General features: G+C 44.0%; 1 protein-coding gene across 7 annotated transcripts in view; it reads left to right on the top strand.

Annotated features, from left to right (window-relative positions):
- Nucleotides 1-18,872, top strand: part of UNC13B (unc-13 homolog B) — a 206,048-nt gene extending 187,176 nt beyond the window's left edge. For 4 of the 7 annotated variants that reach the window (XM_042028646.1, XM_042028645.1, XM_042028644.1 and 1 more), the window contains 6 exons: nucleotides 3,244-3,300; nucleotides 7,794-7,874; nucleotides 8,268-8,415; nucleotides 14,371-14,463; nucleotides 15,535-15,694; nucleotides 16,862-18,872. In XM_042028646.1, coding sequence (XP_041884580.1) covers nucleotides 3,244-3,300; nucleotides 7,794-7,874; nucleotides 8,268-8,415; nucleotides 14,371-14,463; nucleotides 15,535-15,694; nucleotides 16,862-17,147 — 825 coding nt within the window. In that variant the 3' untranslated portion in view covers nucleotides 17,148-18,872. Of the gene's footprint in view, nucleotides 1-3,243; nucleotides 3,301-7,793; nucleotides 7,875-8,267; nucleotides 8,416-11,802; nucleotides 11,860-14,370; nucleotides 14,464-15,534; nucleotides 15,695-16,861 lie in introns of all 7 variants that reach the window. The other 3 variants (XM_042028643.1, XM_042028641.1, XM_042028640.1) reach the window with 1 other exon arrangement.
- Nucleotides 18,873-21,773: the final 2,901 nt, after the last annotated feature.

Below are 21,773 nucleotides of genomic sequence, written 5' to 3'. Positions count from 1 at the left end.
TATTTTCCTCTTTTCATCCCACTTTTAAGCCTATTTTGTCAATTTTTGTGGTTTAATACACCACAACAACTAAAAAATAGTTTTATTTTTATGTGTGCTAACAAACATTACCAGATATGATTGAGTTTTTTAAATGAACTTAAATGCTAAGTTAAATTATCAGATCTCATTGTTATTGAACATAGGAACTAAAAAAATATGGGAAAAGAATGTACAATACCAGATGAAACTTCCTTTCACTGTTATGTCTCAGAAAAATAAGCATCGCTAATAATATGGTTTCCAAAAAAGGATTGGAATCCAAAAAACTTGCAGCAGGCTTTTGTTTCCTAACTTTGTCAGCTGAGCAGTGGGACAGTTAAGCTTTAAGGATTTGAGTCACTTGGAGTATAAATCAGTGCAGTTCTGTTGGCTTCCAACAATTAGACTTCAGTCAGCTGATGATCCTTCTCTAAATGCTTTCACTGAAGGGACAAAAAAGCATCAGACCATTAACAAGGAATTGAAAATCTCTGTGTTGTGGACTATAGGTGTGTTTCTTGTTTCTACGGGGTTTAGGAAAGTAAAACTAGTATTACGGGAAGAGCCAGAAAAACCGGCATGAAGGACCATCCCCTTTCCAGCTGCGTTTGCCACAGAGCTAGGCATGATTCATGATAAGAATTTAATTTGTCCTCATATTCTATCCTTGACATTTTAATCAATTCCATTGTGGGCAGCTTTTCTCAAAGCTACCTGATAATTTAAGTTTAGTTGTTTTCACTCCCTGGCACAACTGGAATAAGTGCTGTCTGTAGAGCTTTGCGGTATGTTTTCCATGCATAAATAACTTTTCTGAGGAGTATGGCATCTTGTTTACAAGAATGCCATTTGGCAGGGGAGCTGTCCAGATTTTCATTAGATGTTACCAGCATTGATGACAAACTCAGTGTAACAGCAAAATAATCTCTCCTTGCAGATGCATTGACAGAGGTTGTCACTGATGGATGAGGATTTTCTTAGCGTGCAAGAACTGGGAGATATCTGAGCAGCTTTGTTCCACGGAGCGTATCCAGTCACTGGGTATTGCTCAGTGTTACTGACCTGCCCTCCTTAGAAGCCTGAGGCAGCAAGACTACATGCCTGGGCTGGTTAATGTTGTTCAAATGTATACATAAAAAAGTGTCCAGTGAATGCTGAAAATACTGAATTAAGAAATGTTGATATTACCGTGTTTTGGGACTACTCCCTTTTTCAAAATTCTGGGTATAAAAATGTTTCGGTTTTTGTTTCCTGCTTGGTCAATAGACTGAAAACCCTTAAATTTTAAGATCTGTAAGTCAACAAAATTTCATGGCAAATCATACAGAACAGCAGGCACATCCATTGGGTAACAGAGGCTGGTGAAACCCTTTATTCTGGTGGGTTATTTGGCATGGCCCACATTGAAATCTCTCTGTTGCTGCTGGTGTGCAGTCATGTTCAACCCTCCTTGCTGGAAACACATGGAAATTTGTGCTCTTTCAGATTAGAGAGCTGTACTCTTCAACACTACCCATTGGAAACTGACAACAGGTTAAGCTCTCAGTCTCATTTCAGAAGCTTTCCTTTGTGGATTCATTGTGCTGCCTGCACTTTCCCCTCCACCCCTGCCAAAAGTTGTGAATTTAATCATTTATCAAGAGCTTCTGTTTAGCTACAAAATCAATAATGTTCATTCTGTGTCAGTTTGTATTCAGCAAACATAAAAGGCTGAGAAACAGTGAGGGTTAGCTGGTGGTTACAAGTAGAGAAAGTCAAGAGGTGATCTGTGGTTTCAGGTCACAGCTTTTCAGCTTGAATAAATTTCCAAAGCTGGAAAAACTAAAGAAAAGGCCCCCTCACCTTAAAAATTCAGTTCTAGGCTGCTGTTCTAATGGGCAGAGAGTGTCCAGTTGCCCTAGAGCAAGTCTTAGGTTTTCCAGTATAAACTGCTTGTTTTTCTTCTGCTACCCCAAGCAACAGGTATAAAGAGACTTTATGCTGAGGGCAGACTTTTAGAGGGGCTGATGTTCATTTTAATCCTTAAAAAAAAGAGTTATTTCAGCAGTGATCTTTGCAGCAGTAGCCAGTTCAAGGCTGGCTATGAACAAATAGTCAGGGAACAAATGAACAAATACCAGAGAAGGCAGCAAAGGAAAGCTGAGTGACATAGGCAGGGGCAAAGGGCAGTGTAATAATTGTGGGTTTACATCTTGCTTCATTACAGTTTGAGGTATTTTGGGGTGGGGAGTGGTCATGGCTGCTGTGGTGAAGTGGGAGGGTTAAAGACTGCTAAGATAAGAAAGGATAGTAAAGAAGAGGGAGGAAGAATTGGATTTACTGGAGACGTTTAGTTTGTGAAACCAACAGTCCTCATACAAGACGCCCCATCCCTAGAAATATTCAAGGCCAGGTTAGATGGGACTCTGAGCAACCTGATTTGGTTGAAACACATTTTATGTGTAAAATTTATTTTCCAAATGCCTAAATAACCAATTGGTACATAGGTATGTAGCTAGCATGCTTTTAAACCAGAAGAGGGTAGATTTAGGCTAGATAAAAGGAAGACTTTTTTACAATGAGAGTGGTGAAGTGACTTGAAGCAAGATTTCCTGTCACTGGAGTTCATCTTCCCTTTATGTTTCTTCATTGGTTATACAGCTTCAGGAAGGCACAGTGGGGGAGAAGAGCCATTGACCAAGCTCTAGGACATTTGAAGGCAATGCTGTAGTATTCACTGGACTGGCAATCTCTCAGGCCTAAACAGCTGAGGGCCAGTTTTGTTTCTGATCTGATCTGTGCTTACCCCCACCCTGATGACTGAGCCTCTGTAGAGGGATTCTCATCATCTTGGGGTTGTGTGATCTTTTGCTTTGGCCAGTCTTTGCTGTCTTCATGTGTATTTAGACGTGAAATCTAAAGGAGTGTTTGGAGATGGCCTGTATCCCAAGCCTGTGCAATCCATTTGAAGGTTCATCCTGTGTGAGTGGCTGCTGTAAGCAAGAGTGAACTGGTTAGCAAGACATTGTGCTCTGAAGTAGCTCTTGATGTAGTATCCACAGAAATGCCAGTGTTTATACTAGGTAATAAACTGGCAAGGAGTCCAGTTGTTGTACCTGGCCTTGGGGTGGTTATGTAAAGTTGCTGTGAACTGACTTGACTTGCTCAAAGAAGAAATATGTGAAGTTTGTTTATAACCTTTTTTTCCCCCCCTCCTTTCTTTTCTAACTTTTGCAACCATAGGGCACACAGTTGATTTTCAGTGCTGCTAAGGAACTGGGACACTTGTCAAAGTTGAAGGTATTGTCCTGCATGGCTTGTGTTAATGTCCCTGTGTGTAAGCATGGAAGTGTGGTAGTGCATAGCATGTCTTGTGCTTGCAGTGGTTTGTTGCTGAATGCATTTGTAGAGAAATGCCTTTAAATGCATTAAATGTGCTTTTAAATGCATTCTACTAACATTAGCATAGTACTTAAGATTAAATCTTATTGTGGGTTAAATCATCAGTGTAGTTTTTCTCTTCTGTATACATGGTGATAAGTCTGGTACATCGATTTAAAATGAAAAAAAGTAGACTCCTCAATATCTGGCCAGCTCCTCCGTATCCCCATTTATAAAAGGGAGTCCCTAATGGTTGGAAAGACACTTGTGCTAGATATGGATGAATTACATGGACTGTTACAAAAATAACTGTTGCTTATGGAAGAGAGAGCCTGTGTCTGTAAATTCCTTCTGCGTGGGCTCCCTTCACAGGCAAGCTGGCATTTAGCATGAAGGCTCTGTTGATGTGTTTTGACAGTGCATGACGTGACAGTGCATGACATGAGCATTATGAAGTGCACGCCACCTCATCATAAGCGAATCAAACACTAATTCACTGATCACGACAGCAATGGTATGAACATAGTGATGCCTTACAGCACTCAGATTGCACTGTGCTGTGGTTGGTCTTGTGTTACAAGACAGGTATGGTGCAGGAGGAGGAGGAGGTCTAAATCTGAAGTGTTACAGTGCACAGTCTGCTGTGAGGGAGATGGAGCTGGACCTGAACTCTGTCTCAGAGCGTGATCAAGGAAATCTTCCCAGTGCAAAGGACATTATTCTAAGTGACTAGTGCCGTTTCAAAATGGATTTGTCCCTTCCTGTTGATTTTTGAGTTTGTATTGCATACTTAATACAGCTGTCTTCATATACCTATGTCCCTTGCCCACCAGATACGTTTTCCATACACGCTTATGTGGCCAGTACACAGCTCATTTAAGGCAGTGCTTATTAGCAGTCCTAGCAAGTGATCATGGCATGCAGGTGTGTCATTAGACATGCTCCTGTTCTCCAGCTACATTTTGAGGCTGTAAAATAGCAGTTAATAGTCACCTAGCATAAACTCCAAGTGTGGCTCCCAATCTGTCACTTGTGCTGAGTGATGGCCTTATGCAGTACCACAGTCAGGCTGTTATCCCTGGTGACATGGTGGCTCATGAGGATTGTTTCCTTCCCTGCTTCCTGTGCTTGCAATGCTGTGTGTCACTTCCATGGGAAAAATGGGGAGAAAGGAGCTTTGTAGCCAGCCTGGGAGAGTGGCAGCAGAACCGCAGCATCCAAATGTGACTCCTGTTTCCTGTGAATTTCCCCTTTTCCTTGCAAAAACATCAGCAAGGACTCATCAAGTGGAGGAAGAGAAGCCATCCCTGCCTTTTACATGTACTCCTGGTGTCTGAGGGCAGAGCTCTGAATTTGCTGTTTCTTCCCCCAGGTCACAAGGACAGTCTGTGAGTTCCTGTGGTTTGCTTGCATTCTTGGGCATGGCCACTGAAATTCACTGTTATCTTTTACTTGTTCCATATTTTCTCATTACTGGAATTTCTGAGCATGTACAGGGCACATTCTGCTGAGAATGTTTTGGAAGCTTTGCTGGTTTCCATTTGCACTGGTCAGGTGAATGCCGTCCCTCAGCAGCAGCCTATCTTCAGTGCCGTTACTGTAGAGCTTAGCTTTGGTGACTCTGGACTGCAATTTTAGAAATGCGCATAATCATGCAAATCAGGCAAGCCCCGGTGTGTGTTCAGGTCTTTATTTGCATATCCACCTATAGAACAGCAGCAATACAGGTGCACGGGATTTTTTATGTGGCAAGACAGTCGTGCTCAAGTGTGAAAGCACCGGAATTTTGGAGACCATAAGGGAAATGGCACTGTGTCCAAAAATTTCCAGAAGAATAGGAGTGTTACAAGAGTGTAAATTGTTTGAGTCCCTGTAAGAAGTGTGGATATTACAGTTTTTGTCCTTTTGTTTTTGCAGGCACATACAAGCTAACAGGGAAGGAAGGCATGGTTCTTCAGAGCCCTCCTCCTCTGCATTTTGCAGTTCCACTAAAAACCTGGGAAAATTATGGGATGGATTTTAAGCTTTATTGGTCTTAAATAGACCAGGGAGAACAGAGCCCTAGTGAATCAGATAACTCAGCTGAAAACTGAGATTGACAGACCTGACAAGCACAGGCTCTCATCCTGATGACAAATCAATTTCACAGTGTATTTTAAAATGCTCAGAAAACCAACCATAAATCTGGCTCCTTGGTGCCACATACCTGCCTCCCACTTACTATCAAACTCTTTCTGTTCAGTTTGCTTAATAGCCAGCAACTGGTGCAGGGAGCAGCTGCCTCCTCTCCCTTGTGCTGCCCCCAGAGTAAACAGCCAGAAACTCTGACCACAGAGTTTCTTCTGAGAATACCTATGGAGAACACAAGGATGAGTCTGAGAGATCATGAAAAGTTTGTTGGGTTGGTTTGGTTAGTTTTTGTTTTGTTTTTTTTTTTTACTTCTTCTGCTTGAACTTGCATAATTATTTGATGTAAATATTTGTTTCTTGCTCCTGGCTGGCAGTCTGGGAAGTGCAAGGTAGCACGTGTACAGTTCTTTATAGGAACAGCGTGGGATTTGGAGAGGGCAGGTATGCACAGGAATGGCAGTCGTGGGCTCCTCTCTGAGTAGGTGCAAATATTACCAGTCCAGTCTCTGGGTTATTTTTACATAATGTGTTGAAGAAACTGACACTGGGAAACTCGGAGAAAGCAGTGATGTGTTGCTGTGCATTGACAGCATGGGCACAGGTGGAGTGACCGCTCAGGGGGCTGAAAAGCTCTGTAGGTGTTTGAGAGAAAAGTGTTGACCACCTGGTTTCTGTGGCAGTTTGGGGAATCTGGCAAGCAGGCCTAGAAAGTCATTTTAGCAGATGTGAAAGTTGCTCTGCCTCGGGAACACAGCTATCCTGACTAAATTGGCCTCTCCCATGAACATGGCCCTGGGCTCTGGCTGATTTTGCACTTAATCTGACTGTCAGACAGAGAAAAGAATGCTTTACCCTCTGTGTGCTGAAGTGTCTGTGTACTGAAGTGTGAAGCCACATCATCTTCAACGGAATTACCCCCAGCTCACAAAGAAGAGGGAGGAGGGCTATTGCTTCCCTCAGGACAGCATATCACAACAGAAGACACGCTGCAGCTCACCAAGTACTGTGCCCCTGCACACAGTCCCCAGACCAGGGACATCCTGTGTGGGGGAAGAGGCGTGTCGAGGCACATCTCTGCTACTCAAGAAAGCAGGGTGTGAACTTGTCTGAGAAACTTGACAACTTGAGAGGCATCTTCTGTGGAGTTCAAGGCTGCACTGTGTAAAGTTGATGGCTAGATGTCTGTGAGAAGTGTAGCAAACGCCTTGTGCTGCCCCTAGACTGCAGAGAGTCCTGTCTCTGTCAGGCAGGAGATGGATTGCAGTGGATAATGGATGGGGACAGCACCAGGCAGTGTGAAGAATCAGCAAGCTGCAAAATAGCCAGCAGGTCTGTCCCTGTGAAACATGCACATGATGCCACACACTAGGTGTGTTTTACACAGAGGCAATTTAGCAGGCATGTGTCCTGGAAAGTGTCTAGGGGGGCTGTGACATGTTTAGAGTAGGGATAAACAGCCTTTGCCTGATTGGCCTGCAGCTTTTTAATGAATGCTTTAGGACCCAACCTGAAGTCAACTGGCCTGACCTTCAGCAGCTCAGTTAGAATATGTGTTTGTGCAAAGCTTTGACTTCTAAAATACGCTGTTTTCCCCTGAGACCCAGACTAAGCATCAGAGAGAAAGAGCTTAGTGAAATGACAAAGGATGGCACATCCCTGTAGTCAGGCAGGAGTCTAACAGGAATGTGCTTCCACTGCAGGAAAGGGAATTCTTTCCCAAGTGATTCCTGGCTTTTTGCTATTAGAGTTGGTGGGTCTCAATGGGAACAATGTCTTCTTTTAGCAAACGTGTTTTCTTTTGTTTTTCTTCTTTTACGCAAATGATGGAATGAATTAGTGACCTTTGTAGTTGGAAGAGTTAAAAAAATCCATAAATGACATAAAACGACTTTGACTAATGTCTGGTCCTCAGAATTCCTTGATTAAGGCGGTATTTGGAGAGTTTTGTTGTGGCTGCTCTAGAATGACAGTGGTGGCAGGCAGACTTCTGTTTGGGTTTTCTTGAGAGACAAACTGTGATTTTAAATTGTCACTTACCTTTGTCCAGTTCTTTCCTTATTTATGTCTTCTGTGCCTGCAAGAAAGAGAGAAAATTAGTTTATTTTCAAGTTAAGCTGTAATAAATGATTCTGAGAGACTCCATTAAACATTACTCGAACAGCTGAATTAATGCTGTCACCACATAGATACAGCATGAATCCAGAGAAAATGATGATACTGGGGACTCCTTTTCCTTTAGCCTCTGACAGCATGCTCATGTCAAATACAATGGTTGTTTGCAGGATCATATGGTGAGAGAAGAAACCAGGAGCCTCACTCCAAAGCAGTGTGCTGTCCTGGACCTGGCACTGGATACAATCAAAGTAAGTGATTCCATTTCTGTCTCTGCTGTTCTCTAACTCCATCTTCAAATCCGTTTTGGGAGGACAGTGCCTGTCCTGGTTTAGGAGGTGACAGGAGTCTGTCCCTACTGCCACAGTGATAAAGGCTCTAAGGGAATACTGCCATGTTTGTCTACACCTGAAGAGGTTCAGGGGACTGGTATGCTGGGAGTCAGCATATTCATATTTAAGTGCTTTGGAACAGGAATGCCATGAGCAGTTGGTGTCAGCTGGTATTAGGGCTGGGTTTCCAGTACAGAAGCTGTTTTGTGAATTTTTCCAGCTGTTTCCTATCCGTACATACAATTGCACAGACCTGTTGGTTGCTGGTTGCAATTCTTGCTCAGTACCTTTCCCATTTCTTTTCACTCTCAGCAATATTTCCATGCTGGTGGCAACGGTCTGAAGAAAACCTTCTTGGAGAAGAGCCCAGACCTGCAGTCACTTCGATATGCTCTCTCCCTCTACACTCAGACCACGGACACTCTCATCAAAACGTTTGTCCAATCTCAGACAGCTCAGGGTAAGACTCTTTTGTATTGGCAGAGTTCAATGGAGCTCTTGGATCTGTTCATAATTTCTCTCCCTGGTACTGCCAGTTTGTAGAGTGCTTTTGGCAGTAACATTTCTGAAAGCGTGACAGTTCAGAGCTTTTGAAACTGGAAAGGAGGGAAAGGGGGTTATTTCCCACTCTATTGACTACATTTTGAGAGAGCAGAACTCTGTGAAACATAAGGCTTGGGGTGTTTGTGGTCTTTTTTTCTCTGCAATCCTCACTTAACAGTCACGTTTCATGAATTAATGTGGGTGGGTGGCTTAAGTGAAATTTGAAGTTACTGTACTGAGACTTGCACAGTGGTGTGAGGTACCATTTCAGCAAGACACCACTGCAGAAACCAGTGGTTAACGTGTGTGGCCTGTGCCTGGGTCACAGACCAGCTGCTGGCACAGCCCATGTGGCCCTGACTAAGGCTGAGTGACAGCAATTTGATGAGTTATGGAGCTACAGGCTTCCTGTAAAGAGAGAAATCTCTCAGGAGAGCAACAAATACACTGTTCTGTCTGCAAGCCAGTACAGGGTATGTGGGAGCTAGATGATTACAGATCACCACAACATATTAATAAGCTGCTGGGATGGGTCACCAAAGTGTTTGGTGACTCTCTGAGAAGCCTTATGGCTCAGTAGTGCTGTTTCATTGATTTTGGAGGGATAAACAGTTAATTTCATCTCTTTCATGTGAACATCTCCATATTATTGTACTGAAAAAATTTGGTCTCTAGTCAAGGACCTTCACTGGCTGACTGTGAATCTCACTATTTGCAGTAAGAGGAGACAGATGCTGTTAGGGGTTGGGTCTAAACCAAAACTGGTATTTTTAAGTTTTCAGGCTGTTTAATTAAAAGCCTTGCCATTAAGCTACTTCATCCCAGATGCAAAGTTATACAACTCCATGGGCATGTCCTTCTGCCATCTGTTTGCATGGAATCCTTTTTCTTTTACTCCTTCCAAGCCTAAGAGAGCTGGCGACCCCACATACTGTACTAACTCTGCCAGCATGCCATCACTTCGAGCCCCAGGATCAAGGGGAAAGCACTCCATTTGCACACTTTCCCTTGTGTGCCAATGAGGCTGCTTGATACTGGCATTCCCCTAGCAGTGTGGAAAGTTCAGAGATTTCGTGAACAAAACAAGGTTTGTTTCTAGAGAGAAAAGTTTGGTTTAGTTTTGGATGGTTGAATCATCAGAAGAGGAGCCTCAGAGGGGATCTGAAACTACCTGAAAGGAGGTTGTAGTGAGGTGCAAGTTAGTGTTTTTTGCCATGTCTCAAGTGAAAGGATGAGAGGAAATGGCCTGAAGTTGTGCCAGGGGAGGTTCAGGTTAGATAGTAGAATTTATTTTTTCATTCAAAAGGTGGCTAGACACTGGAATAAATTGCCCAGGGAGGTGGTGGAGTCACCATCTCTGGAAGTGTATAAGAGGTGTCTGGATGTGGCATTTGGGGACATAGTTTAGGGATGATTTTGATGGTGCTGGGTTGACAGTTGGACTAGATGACCTTGCAGGTCTCTTCCAACTGTGATGGTTCTGTGATTCTGTGATCCCTGCCTTTAGCAGCACAGTCTAGTCTTCCTTATGTTGAAACATACTGCATTAAGACACTGAAATTAAATAAAAAATCAGTACCTTTGAGAGAATGGTCCTGTCGCTGTGTCCCAGCAGAGCAACGATGACATCCAGTGGCCAGACGGGTCAAAGACTGCTACATCCACTAGGGACTCCAGGAACCTGGCTGTTGCCATCACTTACACAAACCACTTTTTAACGGGGAACTTGAGTGCACACTTGAGTGCTTACAGTCTTTGCTGTTCTGTGCACATATTTCCCGTTATATATCCAAACCATGAACTGACGCTAGTTTTTTGTGTGGATCCTGTTAAACTGTCATGATGAACTAAGATACAAGGAAGTGTGGCAGCACTGATGTTCTGCAGTCCATGCTACAGTCAGGAGTACTTAAAACTACAGAAAGAAAGTGCTCCACTGAAGTCACAAAACTGACAAATTCAAAGCTGATATGAAAAAGCAGCTTCATGCAATGCATGATTTGGCTGTAAAGCTTCGCTGAGGGCAAGTATTTAGCAGAAACACAAAGATAATGGAACACTGTCATTATCTCTCAGAAGCAGAAATATACAGGGCTCCCACAGAAGTGGGTGCCTGGGTATTTATGTATTTTTTAAGAAGCTTAGAAAGAATGAAGCTCTGGCGTTAGGGCATAATATGCACACGTTGTGAGATCATCAATTAAATCTCATAGCTGACTGATGACATTTCTTTGTGACTTAGTCTAAGGCACTGTGGGGAACACTGGGCATGGTAGGCCACTGGTACAAATCAGCATCTTGTATGTTAGTAGGTTTGAGAATTTTGGACCCTGTTTGTGGAATAAAAGATCTGAGCTATGCCACCTAATATCTGCAGAATCAGTGCTAGGATATCTCTGAGAAAGGCATGACTCTGATCTCTTCTCTGTGGTGACCAGTGACAGGACCTGAGGGAACGGCCTGAAGTTGTGTCAGGGGAGGGTTAGGTTGGATAGTAGGAAAAGGTTCTTCACCCAGACGGTGGTTGGGCACTGAACAGGCTCCCCAGGGAAGTGGTCACTGTACCAGCCTGACAGTTCAAGAACTGTTTGAACAATGCTCTCAGGTACAAGGTGTGACTCTTGGGGTAGTCCTGTGCAGGGCCAGAAGCTGGACTCAATGTCTCTTGTGGGTCACTTCCAACTCAGCTTATTCTGTGATTCTGTGACTCTCTCCCAGGACTGGGGCTAAAGAAGGATATTTTCTTACCCTTCTTATTAACCACGGCTGGTATATGAGTTTGGAGAGCTGCACACAGGTTGAAGGGACAGAAGGGGCAGCACCACTGTTTACAGCTGACATCTGCTTACCAGAGCTCTGTGATTGAGGTTTCCCTTTGCATAAGTCCCATGAGCTCATGGGAGGACATGGCTTCATGCAGAATCATTTAAATGCTGTTTGCTTCTCTTACTTCTGTGCTCAGTGGTTGCACCTTCCAGTTTGTGAAGTACCTGCTGCTTTCATTTCATTACTGAGTAGACTTCTATTGCACTACTTCTATTGCTGCTAAATGTTTGCTCTGCAGGATCAGGGCTGCAGTTCAGTTATGCCAGCACAAATTCTGTTCTGTTTTAACCCAGACTATGCCTTACTTGCAGACAGCCTTGCTCTCCAAAGCCGGGTGCAGAAGATCTAGGAGGATATTTTGTCTGTTAAGAGCTAGAATATTTGCCTTGTGTTTAAGTGACATTGCTAATTGTGTTGTAATTCATACTCTTCTCTCTTTATCCTGCTTGCTTTCTTGCCTTTTGAATTCATGTCTCAGTGCATGATGGGAAAGGTATAAGGTTTACCACTAATGAGGACGTTCTTCCTGATAAGGGTATGTTCAAGATTAATGTTGTTACCATAACAACATTATCCAACTGCCTTGCTTTTGAAGTCATCTTGCCCATGCTCAGAAACCTTTTCCAGAGTCCTGTTCCCTGTAGTTCCCTTGTAGCAGTGAACTTCCACCGAATGCTTGCATCCCACAGACTGAGCCACAAGTGGTGTGGTTTGGAAGTCTGTACCTTGCCTGAGAGCCTGTTCCCAAGCTTGAGATTTATTCATGGGATGTGAAAGTTGTCTTGAAAATGGACTGGGTTTTGGAAGAAGCTGCAGACTTGTTCCCTACCCTTTACCATGGGGTGTGTGTTTCAAGTCCTGAACTTGCATGTGTGTGGTCTGCTGAGAAGGGCTACTGTAATACGTGGGAATGTCTGATACGCACTCAAGGCTATGGCCAAGCTTGAACTATCTGGCTTGAAGCAGGGTTAGCTAAAGGTCTGGATGCTCTGGAGACCCCTATATATTAAGTCTTGCAGTGTTTCATCTCTTAATTTATTTTTTGCTGTCCAAAGTCTTTTTTTTATATCAGGTGAAACACATCTATAACCCATTGCACGAGCTCTGTTCTGCAGTTTCACCTTTCAGTATTGCAATACCAATGAGGCCTTCATGTCAAGAATTAAATCTGCTTGTCACTAAATGTACAAGTATGTGTATGCACACAGTTGTACATGCTCAGAATATTTTTTTGTTGGCTGTCTTCAGATTGCTTTTTTGTCTCTGAAATTTTCAGTTCATAGAACAAGATTTTTGTATAGAAAGACAAGAATGAAGGCAAGAAAAACTGTAGTGTAAATTTTGTCTTCTTCAAAGGTAATGGAATGATTCTGCTCCCATTCTTCTGAGGCATCAGCATCTCCTTTATAACCGATTAATTACACTAAGGATCAATAAAGTGAAGACCTGAGTGTTTGTTGGCTAATGTTTCTGTGGATTGTGGCCATACTGTTGGTAATTCTGTTTGTTTCTGTGGAAAATGCCAACAGTGTAAGTGACAGATCCACACCATCAAATGGGTCAGGTCAATAATTAAGCCTACCAATTTTAAAGCTCTGTGCTTATATACAGAAAAAAAAGCAGCATTGCACTTCTAACCAAGGAGGAAACAGTACCTTCAAGATTATATTTGTTACAGCCTAAAGGTCAAGAATGAGAACCTACCCTGAGGTAATAATTTGAGGTTGTGTTTTGGTTGCTCAGATACTTGTATATTAATGTGACTTTCACTGCCTACAGTTCTGTGGCATGTAATTTGCCTCAGAGAATTGCACAGTGTCATGGCTCTCAACCTCTTGGTTTTTAAATGAGTGGTTTTGCTGCCTGCAGACCATTCTTGTGGAAGTTAACTTGTTAGATCAGTCTACTCAAAATGTTTGTTTAATGATATCCTTCAAGCTCCTTATCTAGAATTTCAAACAGACCAGTTTTTCACTTAGAAATGTATCTTACCCTCAGATTTGACAAAAAAAATGCTGTTCATAGGTACTCAATTACCCTCTAAGTATCTCGATTACAACAGCATTGCTAATTGTCAAACTGAGGTCAGGCAGTTATCAAAGAGAAAGTCAAATCAATCTCACTCTCTTATCAAAACTTGATCTTCATTTTGCACAGCAGTCATTTTCGGTAATTTACGTGACATCTTAATTGTATTACCCAGAAAAATGTCATTTCCATATACTACATGATGATAATTGTGATTAACAGTTAAAAAGTTGAAAAAAGTCATAATATATGAATTGTAAGGTTCATGAAAGCTCCCTCTGATACCAACATACTGTCTTTCCTTTCTGAAGTTACATCTTGTTTTCTCCATGGCTAATTGATAAAGGGAAATAAGTATGCAAATTGTGAGTGCTTCTCTCTCAACATTTTTGATGCACAACAAAGAAGGGGGGTTCTCATCGTGCTCCAAAGGGAAGCAGATAGGCAGTCAAGATGACAACTTTTAAGTGATGTACAACATGCAGAAAGGTTCTTGGAGGGTGAGACTGCACTATGGCTCCGTGCAAATCACTAATACCTATATCTTTTTTTTCCCCTAAATTTCCTCTGTTGTGTGATGTCCTCTCCTCCTTTTTCTGTTGTTGTTGAGTTTTTTGTCCTCCCTTCTTCCCTGAGCAGACAAGAATGCCAATGCCCATCACTGGAATGCCTGCATGTACACACAGCAGCTTGGCAGGAACCTCTGAAAAATTCTTGCTCCCTGTGAAGGTCCACTGTTGAGCATTAGGTCTTTTAAATTCTTTTAAAATCCTCACTGGTGTCCTCAATAGGATGCAGTCTTGAGTGGAGTGGAAGAAGTGCTGGTGTTTATGTGTGTTGGGCATGTGAGCCTGATGTTATCTTGCACTACCGTGACATTCTCGGTGCTGACTGAGAAGCTGGCTCTGGGAGGTGTGCTGTGAAAACACCACATTGTCTTCCTGAGGCCATAAAGACTTACGCCAATAACAAGTAATCCGTGTGTGCGTGGCGGGGGGTGTTGATTTTCTTCCCACAGGCTCTGGTGTTGATGATCCCGTGGGAGAAGTGTCCATCCAGATTGACCTGTACACCCACCCAGGAACTGGGGAGCACAAGGTCACGGTGAAAGGTATGGCAAAGCACATGCTGCTGCTCAGGCTCGCCGGGGCAAATCTCCAGCTGGCAGTCAGGATGTTTCTGTGTTAGCTCGTGGGATCTCAGGCCAGAATTGTTTTCCCTGTTTCACATCAGGGACACGAAGAGAAACAGCAAATGAGCTTGTGCAGCCAGTGACATGGCAGTGCACAGCCCGGTTGTTTATTGGCAGTGATTTATGCAAGTAAACAGAAATCAGATGATGGCTCTCGCCAGGCGCCACAGTTTAGTCTGTGCTGCAGAGAACAGGGCAGGCTGATCTTGCGAAACTGCTCAGTGTGCACCCGGACATCACAGAGCCACTGAGAGTTCAGAGGCTCCTCTCCCCCGTCCTGAAGGCCATGTTGGTCCCTGAACAGCCACTCTGAAAATAACCAAAGCAGTGATTCATCCCAGGGTTCCTTTTCCTCCTTCATCTCCTTCGCTTGAATACAGCATACTTAACTACTTTAATTTCCTCTGAAGATTTATGTAAACAGTTCTTCAGGCCTCTCTTCTGGTTAAATCTACATGGAAGTGCAAAAGCTAATTTTCAAAGCTATTTCCTCTGCTTCGGTCTGTTCCCTGCAGTGACCTGAGATAGAATGAGAATTAAAAGCTAGTAAGTCTGGATCCTGGAACCACCCACAGCTTTGTTTGTCTTACCTGCAGTCCCATTTTCCCTTTTCAACAGATACCTAAATATTGGCCTCCAAAATGCCCCTTTTTTTTCTTATCCCACACATAATGATGATGTAAGCATGGAACTGTCAGGGCAACCTGCCTGGAGCTGCAGGAGTGCCTGTTTTCTTGGGCTTATTTCTTGACAATCCATATGGCAGAAGCTACATGCTGTCCCAAACATTAAATTCCCTTCACAGAACTTAAACTAGATCAAAAAAGCAAATCCTTGCATTACAAAAAAGTCCTGCTCATGTGTGTTGTGACACTGTCATGTTTCAGGTTAGAAACAAGAAACTGAAAGCAGAGCAGAGTTGAAGGATGTCCAGAGCAATGAGCACAAATGAGTATTTACTGTAAACAAGGTTGTGACTCTCTCTTCCAGTTGTGGCAGCCAACGACCTGAAGTGGCAGACATCTGGCATGTTCCGTCCGTTTGTTGAAATCACCATGATTGGGCCCCACCAGAGTGACAAGAAGAGGAAGTTCACAACCAAGTCGAAGAGCAACAACTGGGCTCCAAAATACAACGAAACCTTTCATTTGTAAGTGTGAAAAATATCCTGGGCATCTGGTATGGCAAGTGCAGATGCAGAGGACAGTTAGGGTTTTCCAGTGTCCCCAGACAGCCTGCTCAGGGCCCAGAAGAGTACATGAACCAGTAGCTTGGTCCTGTCTTTGGTGTCTTTGCAGAAAAGCTGGATTATGGAAGTTTTTGCTGCGGGTGGGTTGCTGAGGTCTGTTCTATACCAGCAGTGTCCTTCGGCTTCTTTCTGAAATACTCTGTGTGTCCTGTGAACGTATTTTACTGTGCTCTGTCATTTTAATGAATTTTGTATTTTTTATTGGTAGAGTTGAGGATAAAAGTTTATTTATTTCTTAATGTGCGTTTTTATCCCAACTTGACCTGTAGGACATGCTTTTGGAACTTGTTTCCAAGGATACAGCCCTTGGAATTGGTAGTAAGTTGCTCTGCTAAAATTGCAGTGTTTCTCAGCATTGAGTATTGATCTCTCCTTATTTCATTTTCTTTCATTATTATAAGGACATATTCCTTCTTGGGAGGCTTAACAGAGGGAGCTGCAGGCTTGAGCTCTCTCAGCTGTACATATAAAAATGAGATGAGCAGAACTGACCAGCAAAAGGCTGTAAATGTCTGGGGGAGAAGGGAGTGTTCATATAATTGTTCTGTTCTGTGAGGAAAGGCAGGCTCCCTCTAAGTGAAGAGATATTGTTCCTTTTATTCTTTTAATTTTAGAAACATCAGAAGGGCTGGGGATTTTTTTTATTAGCTTTTGCATTAATGGAAGGTCCTGAATCTTTAACAAAGACTTCATCTAATTAAAATAGTAATTCTGAAATGAAGCAACCCTTAGCAGAAGCAGAAATGTTTAAAGTCATCTGAGTTGAAAATCTATTAGCATGGCTTTAATGTTTCCCGCTCCTCTCATTTCACAGTTTAACACACACACGCAAGTTGCAAAGGCAGCTTGAAAGGGGTTGTTCATTTTTTCTTCTTGAGTAACCAGGTTTACTTTATCTGCTGTAAATCGGAAAAAATGCCCACATGCTGTAGGTTTTACTTCTCTCTTTCTGACCAGGGTTTTCTGTAGAAAGGAGTTTTCTGTGACTTACCAGAGCCCTCCAGTCAGCTGCTGGCACCTTTGTTTTGCACTCAAGACACTGTAAATGAACTTGTGTGTGTTTTCCAGCATCCTGGGGAATGAAGATGGCCCCGATGCCTACGAGCTCCAAGTCTGTGTGAAGGATTACTGCTTTGCCCGGGAGGACCGGGTTCTGGGGATAGCAGTGATGCAGCTCCGAGATATAGCAGACAAAGGAAGCTGTGCTTGCTGGTGCCCCCTCGGGCGCAGGATTCACATGGATGAGACTGGACTCACAATCCTGAGGATTCTCTCTCAGAGAACCAATGATGAAGTTGCCAAGGAATTTGTGAAGCTGAAATCTGAGTCCCGCTCCACAGAGGAAGGCACCTGAGCTGAGCTGTGTAATGTTCCCTTTCCTCTTCTGCCTTGTGCCAATATGTGCAAGTGTTCAACAATTCTCTTTTATTAATTGCAAAAGGTTTTTTTCATGTTGTCTTTGTCAGCTCCGATAGCGCACGTGTGCTGTATAGGAAACAAATCCATCAATCTGATGTGAATTATTTATTTTTTAGTAGCTGGGTAAGACACCGTAGAGAATGAGACAATCTCTTCTTATTTAACATGTAAATTCTGCTTTGTGTATATAAATTATTTTATATTGGAGGCTGGAGTTGCTGGGTTTTGTTGATATGCAGCACTGTGATTTTATCCTCTGAATTTGGCAGGCATTAAAAAGGTTCTGCATAATCACACTACGATGCAAACACACAACTGTGTGGAAATTGGGAGGAGATGATTTGGAGGGGTTGACAAAGCACAGTTATCTCTCATTGAATTCACGTACTGTGGAGCTGCCTGGGGATCTTCTGACACAGATTATGCCAACGTGATATACAGACACCTCAACATCTGCTTAAAAAAGAGGTTGCAGATGGCTCTGAAGATGCACACCGAATGAATGTATGTCCACGGATGTGCTGCTGTGAGCGCGGGCAAGACCAGGGCCACGAGCCCGGGGTGGGGCCTGAGATGTCGTAGCCAAAAGCTGCAAAGGCAGCACACCAGGAGCAGGCTGCAGCTGCCCTGCCACTGTAATTAGCTGGTGTGTCTCGGAGAGTACAAATCCCCACGTGCTGCTGGGAGTCCCTGATGGCCGTGGGGGTGCTGTAAGCTGCTCAGCTCCGTAAGGCACGCTCGGGCTGCCGTGACCGACACGGTCGGGAAGGGATCAGCGTTAGAATCGTAGAGTTAGAGCCATGGCGAATCACATGGCTGCTATGTGCTTTTTCCACTTCAATATTCTTTTGTTAGTGTTTGACAGAGGATTCGATAATTTAATATCGCAGGCTTTCTGTAGCATTTTTTTACCCTGGAGTAGCTAAGACCATTCCTCACTATGAACCCAGAAATGACGGCTTGCTTGGAAGAGAGGAGCACACCTCCCCTCTGCAAGCCCTCAGTCTGGAGTGCTGGTCAAGGGGCAGCACGTCCATTCGCTTCTGATCTTGGAGATGCTGTTGGCCGTGCTGTGATTGACCCATGCTGATTGTCATTAATCTTATAATACCATTGACAATACCATTGAAATATTTTTGCACTGTCTTAAAGAAGCGTCCTGCTTTTGTTTTCTTAAAAAACAAAACACTGTCCTGAGCAAAGTAATTGCAGGGAGGTCAGAATTTCTGACTGAAAATTCGCAAGAAGGAAGGTCTGGAGTGGTGATTGCACCTGAGGCATGTTCGTTGGAGGGTTTTTATTGGGGATATTTTTGCTTTTCCAGCTGCCCTTGTGCTCTGGAAAGTGCAGCTGGAACAAGCCAGTCCTTGCCCATAAAGTACTGTAATACTGTCAATAAATTCAAGGACTGCATATTGAATTACTTTTTTTTTTTTTTTTCCTTTCTATTTTCTCTGACACTTGTGTAGCTGTATGATGTGACTCCTGTATTTCATGGGCCTGCTTGTAGAGTTCTGAGACAGCACATCTGCTTTGTTCTTGTCCATGTTGTAATAATGCTCTTCAAAACTCCATGCTATTTGTCATGATTTTGAATCATTGTACGTGCCATTGTTATGAGAACTGTTAGTATGGTCTTTAATAAACTCTTTTAGCAGCATTTGGAGCTGTCTTTTGGAGCGTAACTGTGACTGGGTTTCCTAAACCATGGAGGACAGAATCACTGCTGCATCTTCAGAAATTATTCAGGTTCAGTATGTAGTTTTCTTTAGTGCTTTAGATGCCCAGCAAGGAGTATGAGTCAGTTTCCCCCTCCTCCATGGTGCCTCTGTCTGGGACATCTATCCCTGAAGTCCTTGGCTTCTGATAACACTCTGAGACATCACGGAAAAGCATAAAGAATAGCTTATTGACATTTTTTTCTCCTGTCTGGCCTTTAAGCCACATTTCCTTTGTACTCAGGGTAGTCTCCTGAAGGTGCTGAATGGAAAGACTCAACCAAGGCAGCTGGATACTTCGCAGATAACAGATGAAGAAAAATAATTATATACCAAGCTTGATTCATAACTTTCAGCCTCTTACAAACATTAATTCTCTGTAGATGGTATACACAAGAGATGAAAGAATAAGCCTTCTGGATGGCAAATAAACTACTCCCCCTCCCCATTTTTTGGGGATTCTGCCAATTTCCAGGTCAGATAACTCAGAGACTCATATTTCATGATAATGTGGGTATCTGAATTTCTGTAATCTGAAGTGCCATTTTTTCCTTGGTTAACATATGCTTAGCAACATAGTCACTTGGGAGGCAGTCCTGAAGGGCAAAGGAATCAGGGAACATTGGATATTCTTCAATAATGAAATCTTAAAGGCACAAGGCACAGGAGGAGGGCATCTCCATGTGCCGAAAGATAAGCCAGCAGGAAAGAAGGCCAGCCTGGCTGAACAGAGAGCTTGGGCTGGAACTTGGGGAAGAAAGGGAAGTTTCTGACTTCTGGAAGAAGGGGCAACTTGGGAGGACTACAAGGACGTTGTGGGATTATGCAGGGAGAACACTGAAAGGGCCAGAGCCCAACTAGAACTTAACCTGGCTACTGCCATATAAAACAGTTTCTGTAAGTACATCAGCAACAAAAGGAGGGCTAAGGACAATCTCTGTCCCTTATTGGGTGTGGTGGGAAACAAAGTGACAAAGGAGAAGGAAAGGCTGAGGTACTTCATGCTTTCTTTGCCTCGGTCTGTAACAGTAAGACCAGTTGCTCTCAGCCTGATTAGCTGTAAGACAGGGATGGGGAGCAGAATGAAGCTGCCATGATCCAAGGGGAAATGATAAGGGACCTGCTGCACCACTTGGGTGCACACAGGTTCTATGGGATCCACCCAAGGGCACTGAAGGAGCTGGTGGAAGTGCTCACCAGACCACTTTCCATCATTTACCAGCAGCCCTGGCTCATCAGGGAGGTTCCAGCTGACTGGAGATTGGCAAAAACAATGCCCATCTACAAGGAGGGCCAAAAGAAAGATCCAGGGAACTTCAGGTCTAGCAGCCTGACCTCAGTGCCCTGGAAGGTCATGGAGCAGATCATCCTGAGTGCCATCATGGACACATACAGGAAACCAGGGGATCAGGCCCAGCCAGCGTGGGTTTATGAAAGGCAGGTCCTGCTTGACCCACCTGACCTTCTGTGACAAGGTGACCCATGTAGTGGATGAGGGAAAGGCTGGGCATGTGTCTACTTGGACTTCAGCAAAGCCTTTGTCACTGTTTCCCACAGCATCTCCTGGAGAAACTGGCTGCTTATGGCTTGGATGGGTGCACTGTTCACTGGGTGAAAACTCTCTGGATGGCCAAGCCCAGGGAGTGCTGCTGAAGGGTGCTGCATCCAGTTGGTGGCCTGTCACTAGACATGTCCCCCAGAGGTCAGTGTTGGGCCCCGTCCTGTTTATCTTTATTGATGATCTGGATGAGAGGATTGAGAACACCCTCCCTCAGTCAGTTTGCAGATGGCACCAAGTTGGGTGGGAGTGCTGATCTGCTGGAGGGCAGGAAGGCTCTGCAGAGGGATCTGCACAGGCTGAATCCATAGGCTGAGGCCAGTTGTGTGAGATTCAACCAGGCCAAGTGCCAGGTCCTGCCCTTGGGTCACAACAACCTCCTGCAGCTCCAGGCTGGGACAGAGTGGCTGGAAAGCTGCCCAGGGGGAAAGGACCTGGGGGTGCTGGTCAACAGTGGCTGAACATGAGCTGGAGTGTGCCCAGGTGGCCAAGAAGGCCAAGGACATCCTGAATGTATCAGCAATGGTGTGGCCAGCAGAACCAGGGCAGTGACTGTCCCCCTGTGCTGGGCACTGGTGAGGCCACACCCCAAATCCTGGGCTCAGTTTTGGGCCACTTTCTACAGGAAAGACACTGAGGTGCTGGAGCGTGTCCAGAGAAGGGAACAAAGCTAGGGAAGGATCTGGAACACAAGTCCTGTGAGGAGCAGCTGAGGGAGCTGGAGGTGTTTATCCTGGAGAAAAGGACGCTCAGTGTGGACCTGATCACTCTCTACAGTGACCTGATAGGAGGCTGTAGCCAGGTGGGAGTCGGTCTCTTCTCCCAGGTGAACAAGTGACAAGAGGGAATCGCCTCAAGTTGCCCCAGAGAAGGTTTAGGTTGGATGCTAAGAAAAAATTTGGTCACTGAAAGTGTTGTCAAACACTGGAACAGGGCTGTCCAGAGACATGATGGAGCAAACATCCCTGCAGGTATTTAGAAGATGTGTAGATTGGGCCCTTGGGGACATGGTTTAATGGTGGAGTTGGCAATGCTGGGTTAATGGTTGGACTTGATGATCTTAGAGGTCTTTTCGAACTTAAATGGTTCTATAGTTCTGCAATTCTTACGTGAGTAACTCCGGTAACTCAAGTACAACTCAAAGTCCTGGCTTCGTCATGGGGAAGTTGGTGGCATATACTGCATGGTGTGTAGCTTAAAGCATGACTTTAAAGCCCCAGTTCAGTACCTGGTCAGGTGGTTCACAGGTTTTTCACTCATCAGAATTCCTGCTTGTCATGGCTTC

The sequence above is a fragment of the Corvus kubaryi genome, unplaced genomic scaffold (assembly GCF_017639235.1).
Source record: "Corvus kubaryi isolate FWS band 111438036 unplaced genomic scaffold, C.kubaryi_AGA036_p1.0 37308, whole genome shotgun sequence".
NCBI lineage: Eukaryota > Metazoa > Chordata > Aves > Passeriformes > Corvidae > Corvus > Corvus kubaryi.
Note: the sequence above shows the minus strand (reverse complement) of the source record. Positions and strands in the feature narration are given on the sequence as shown.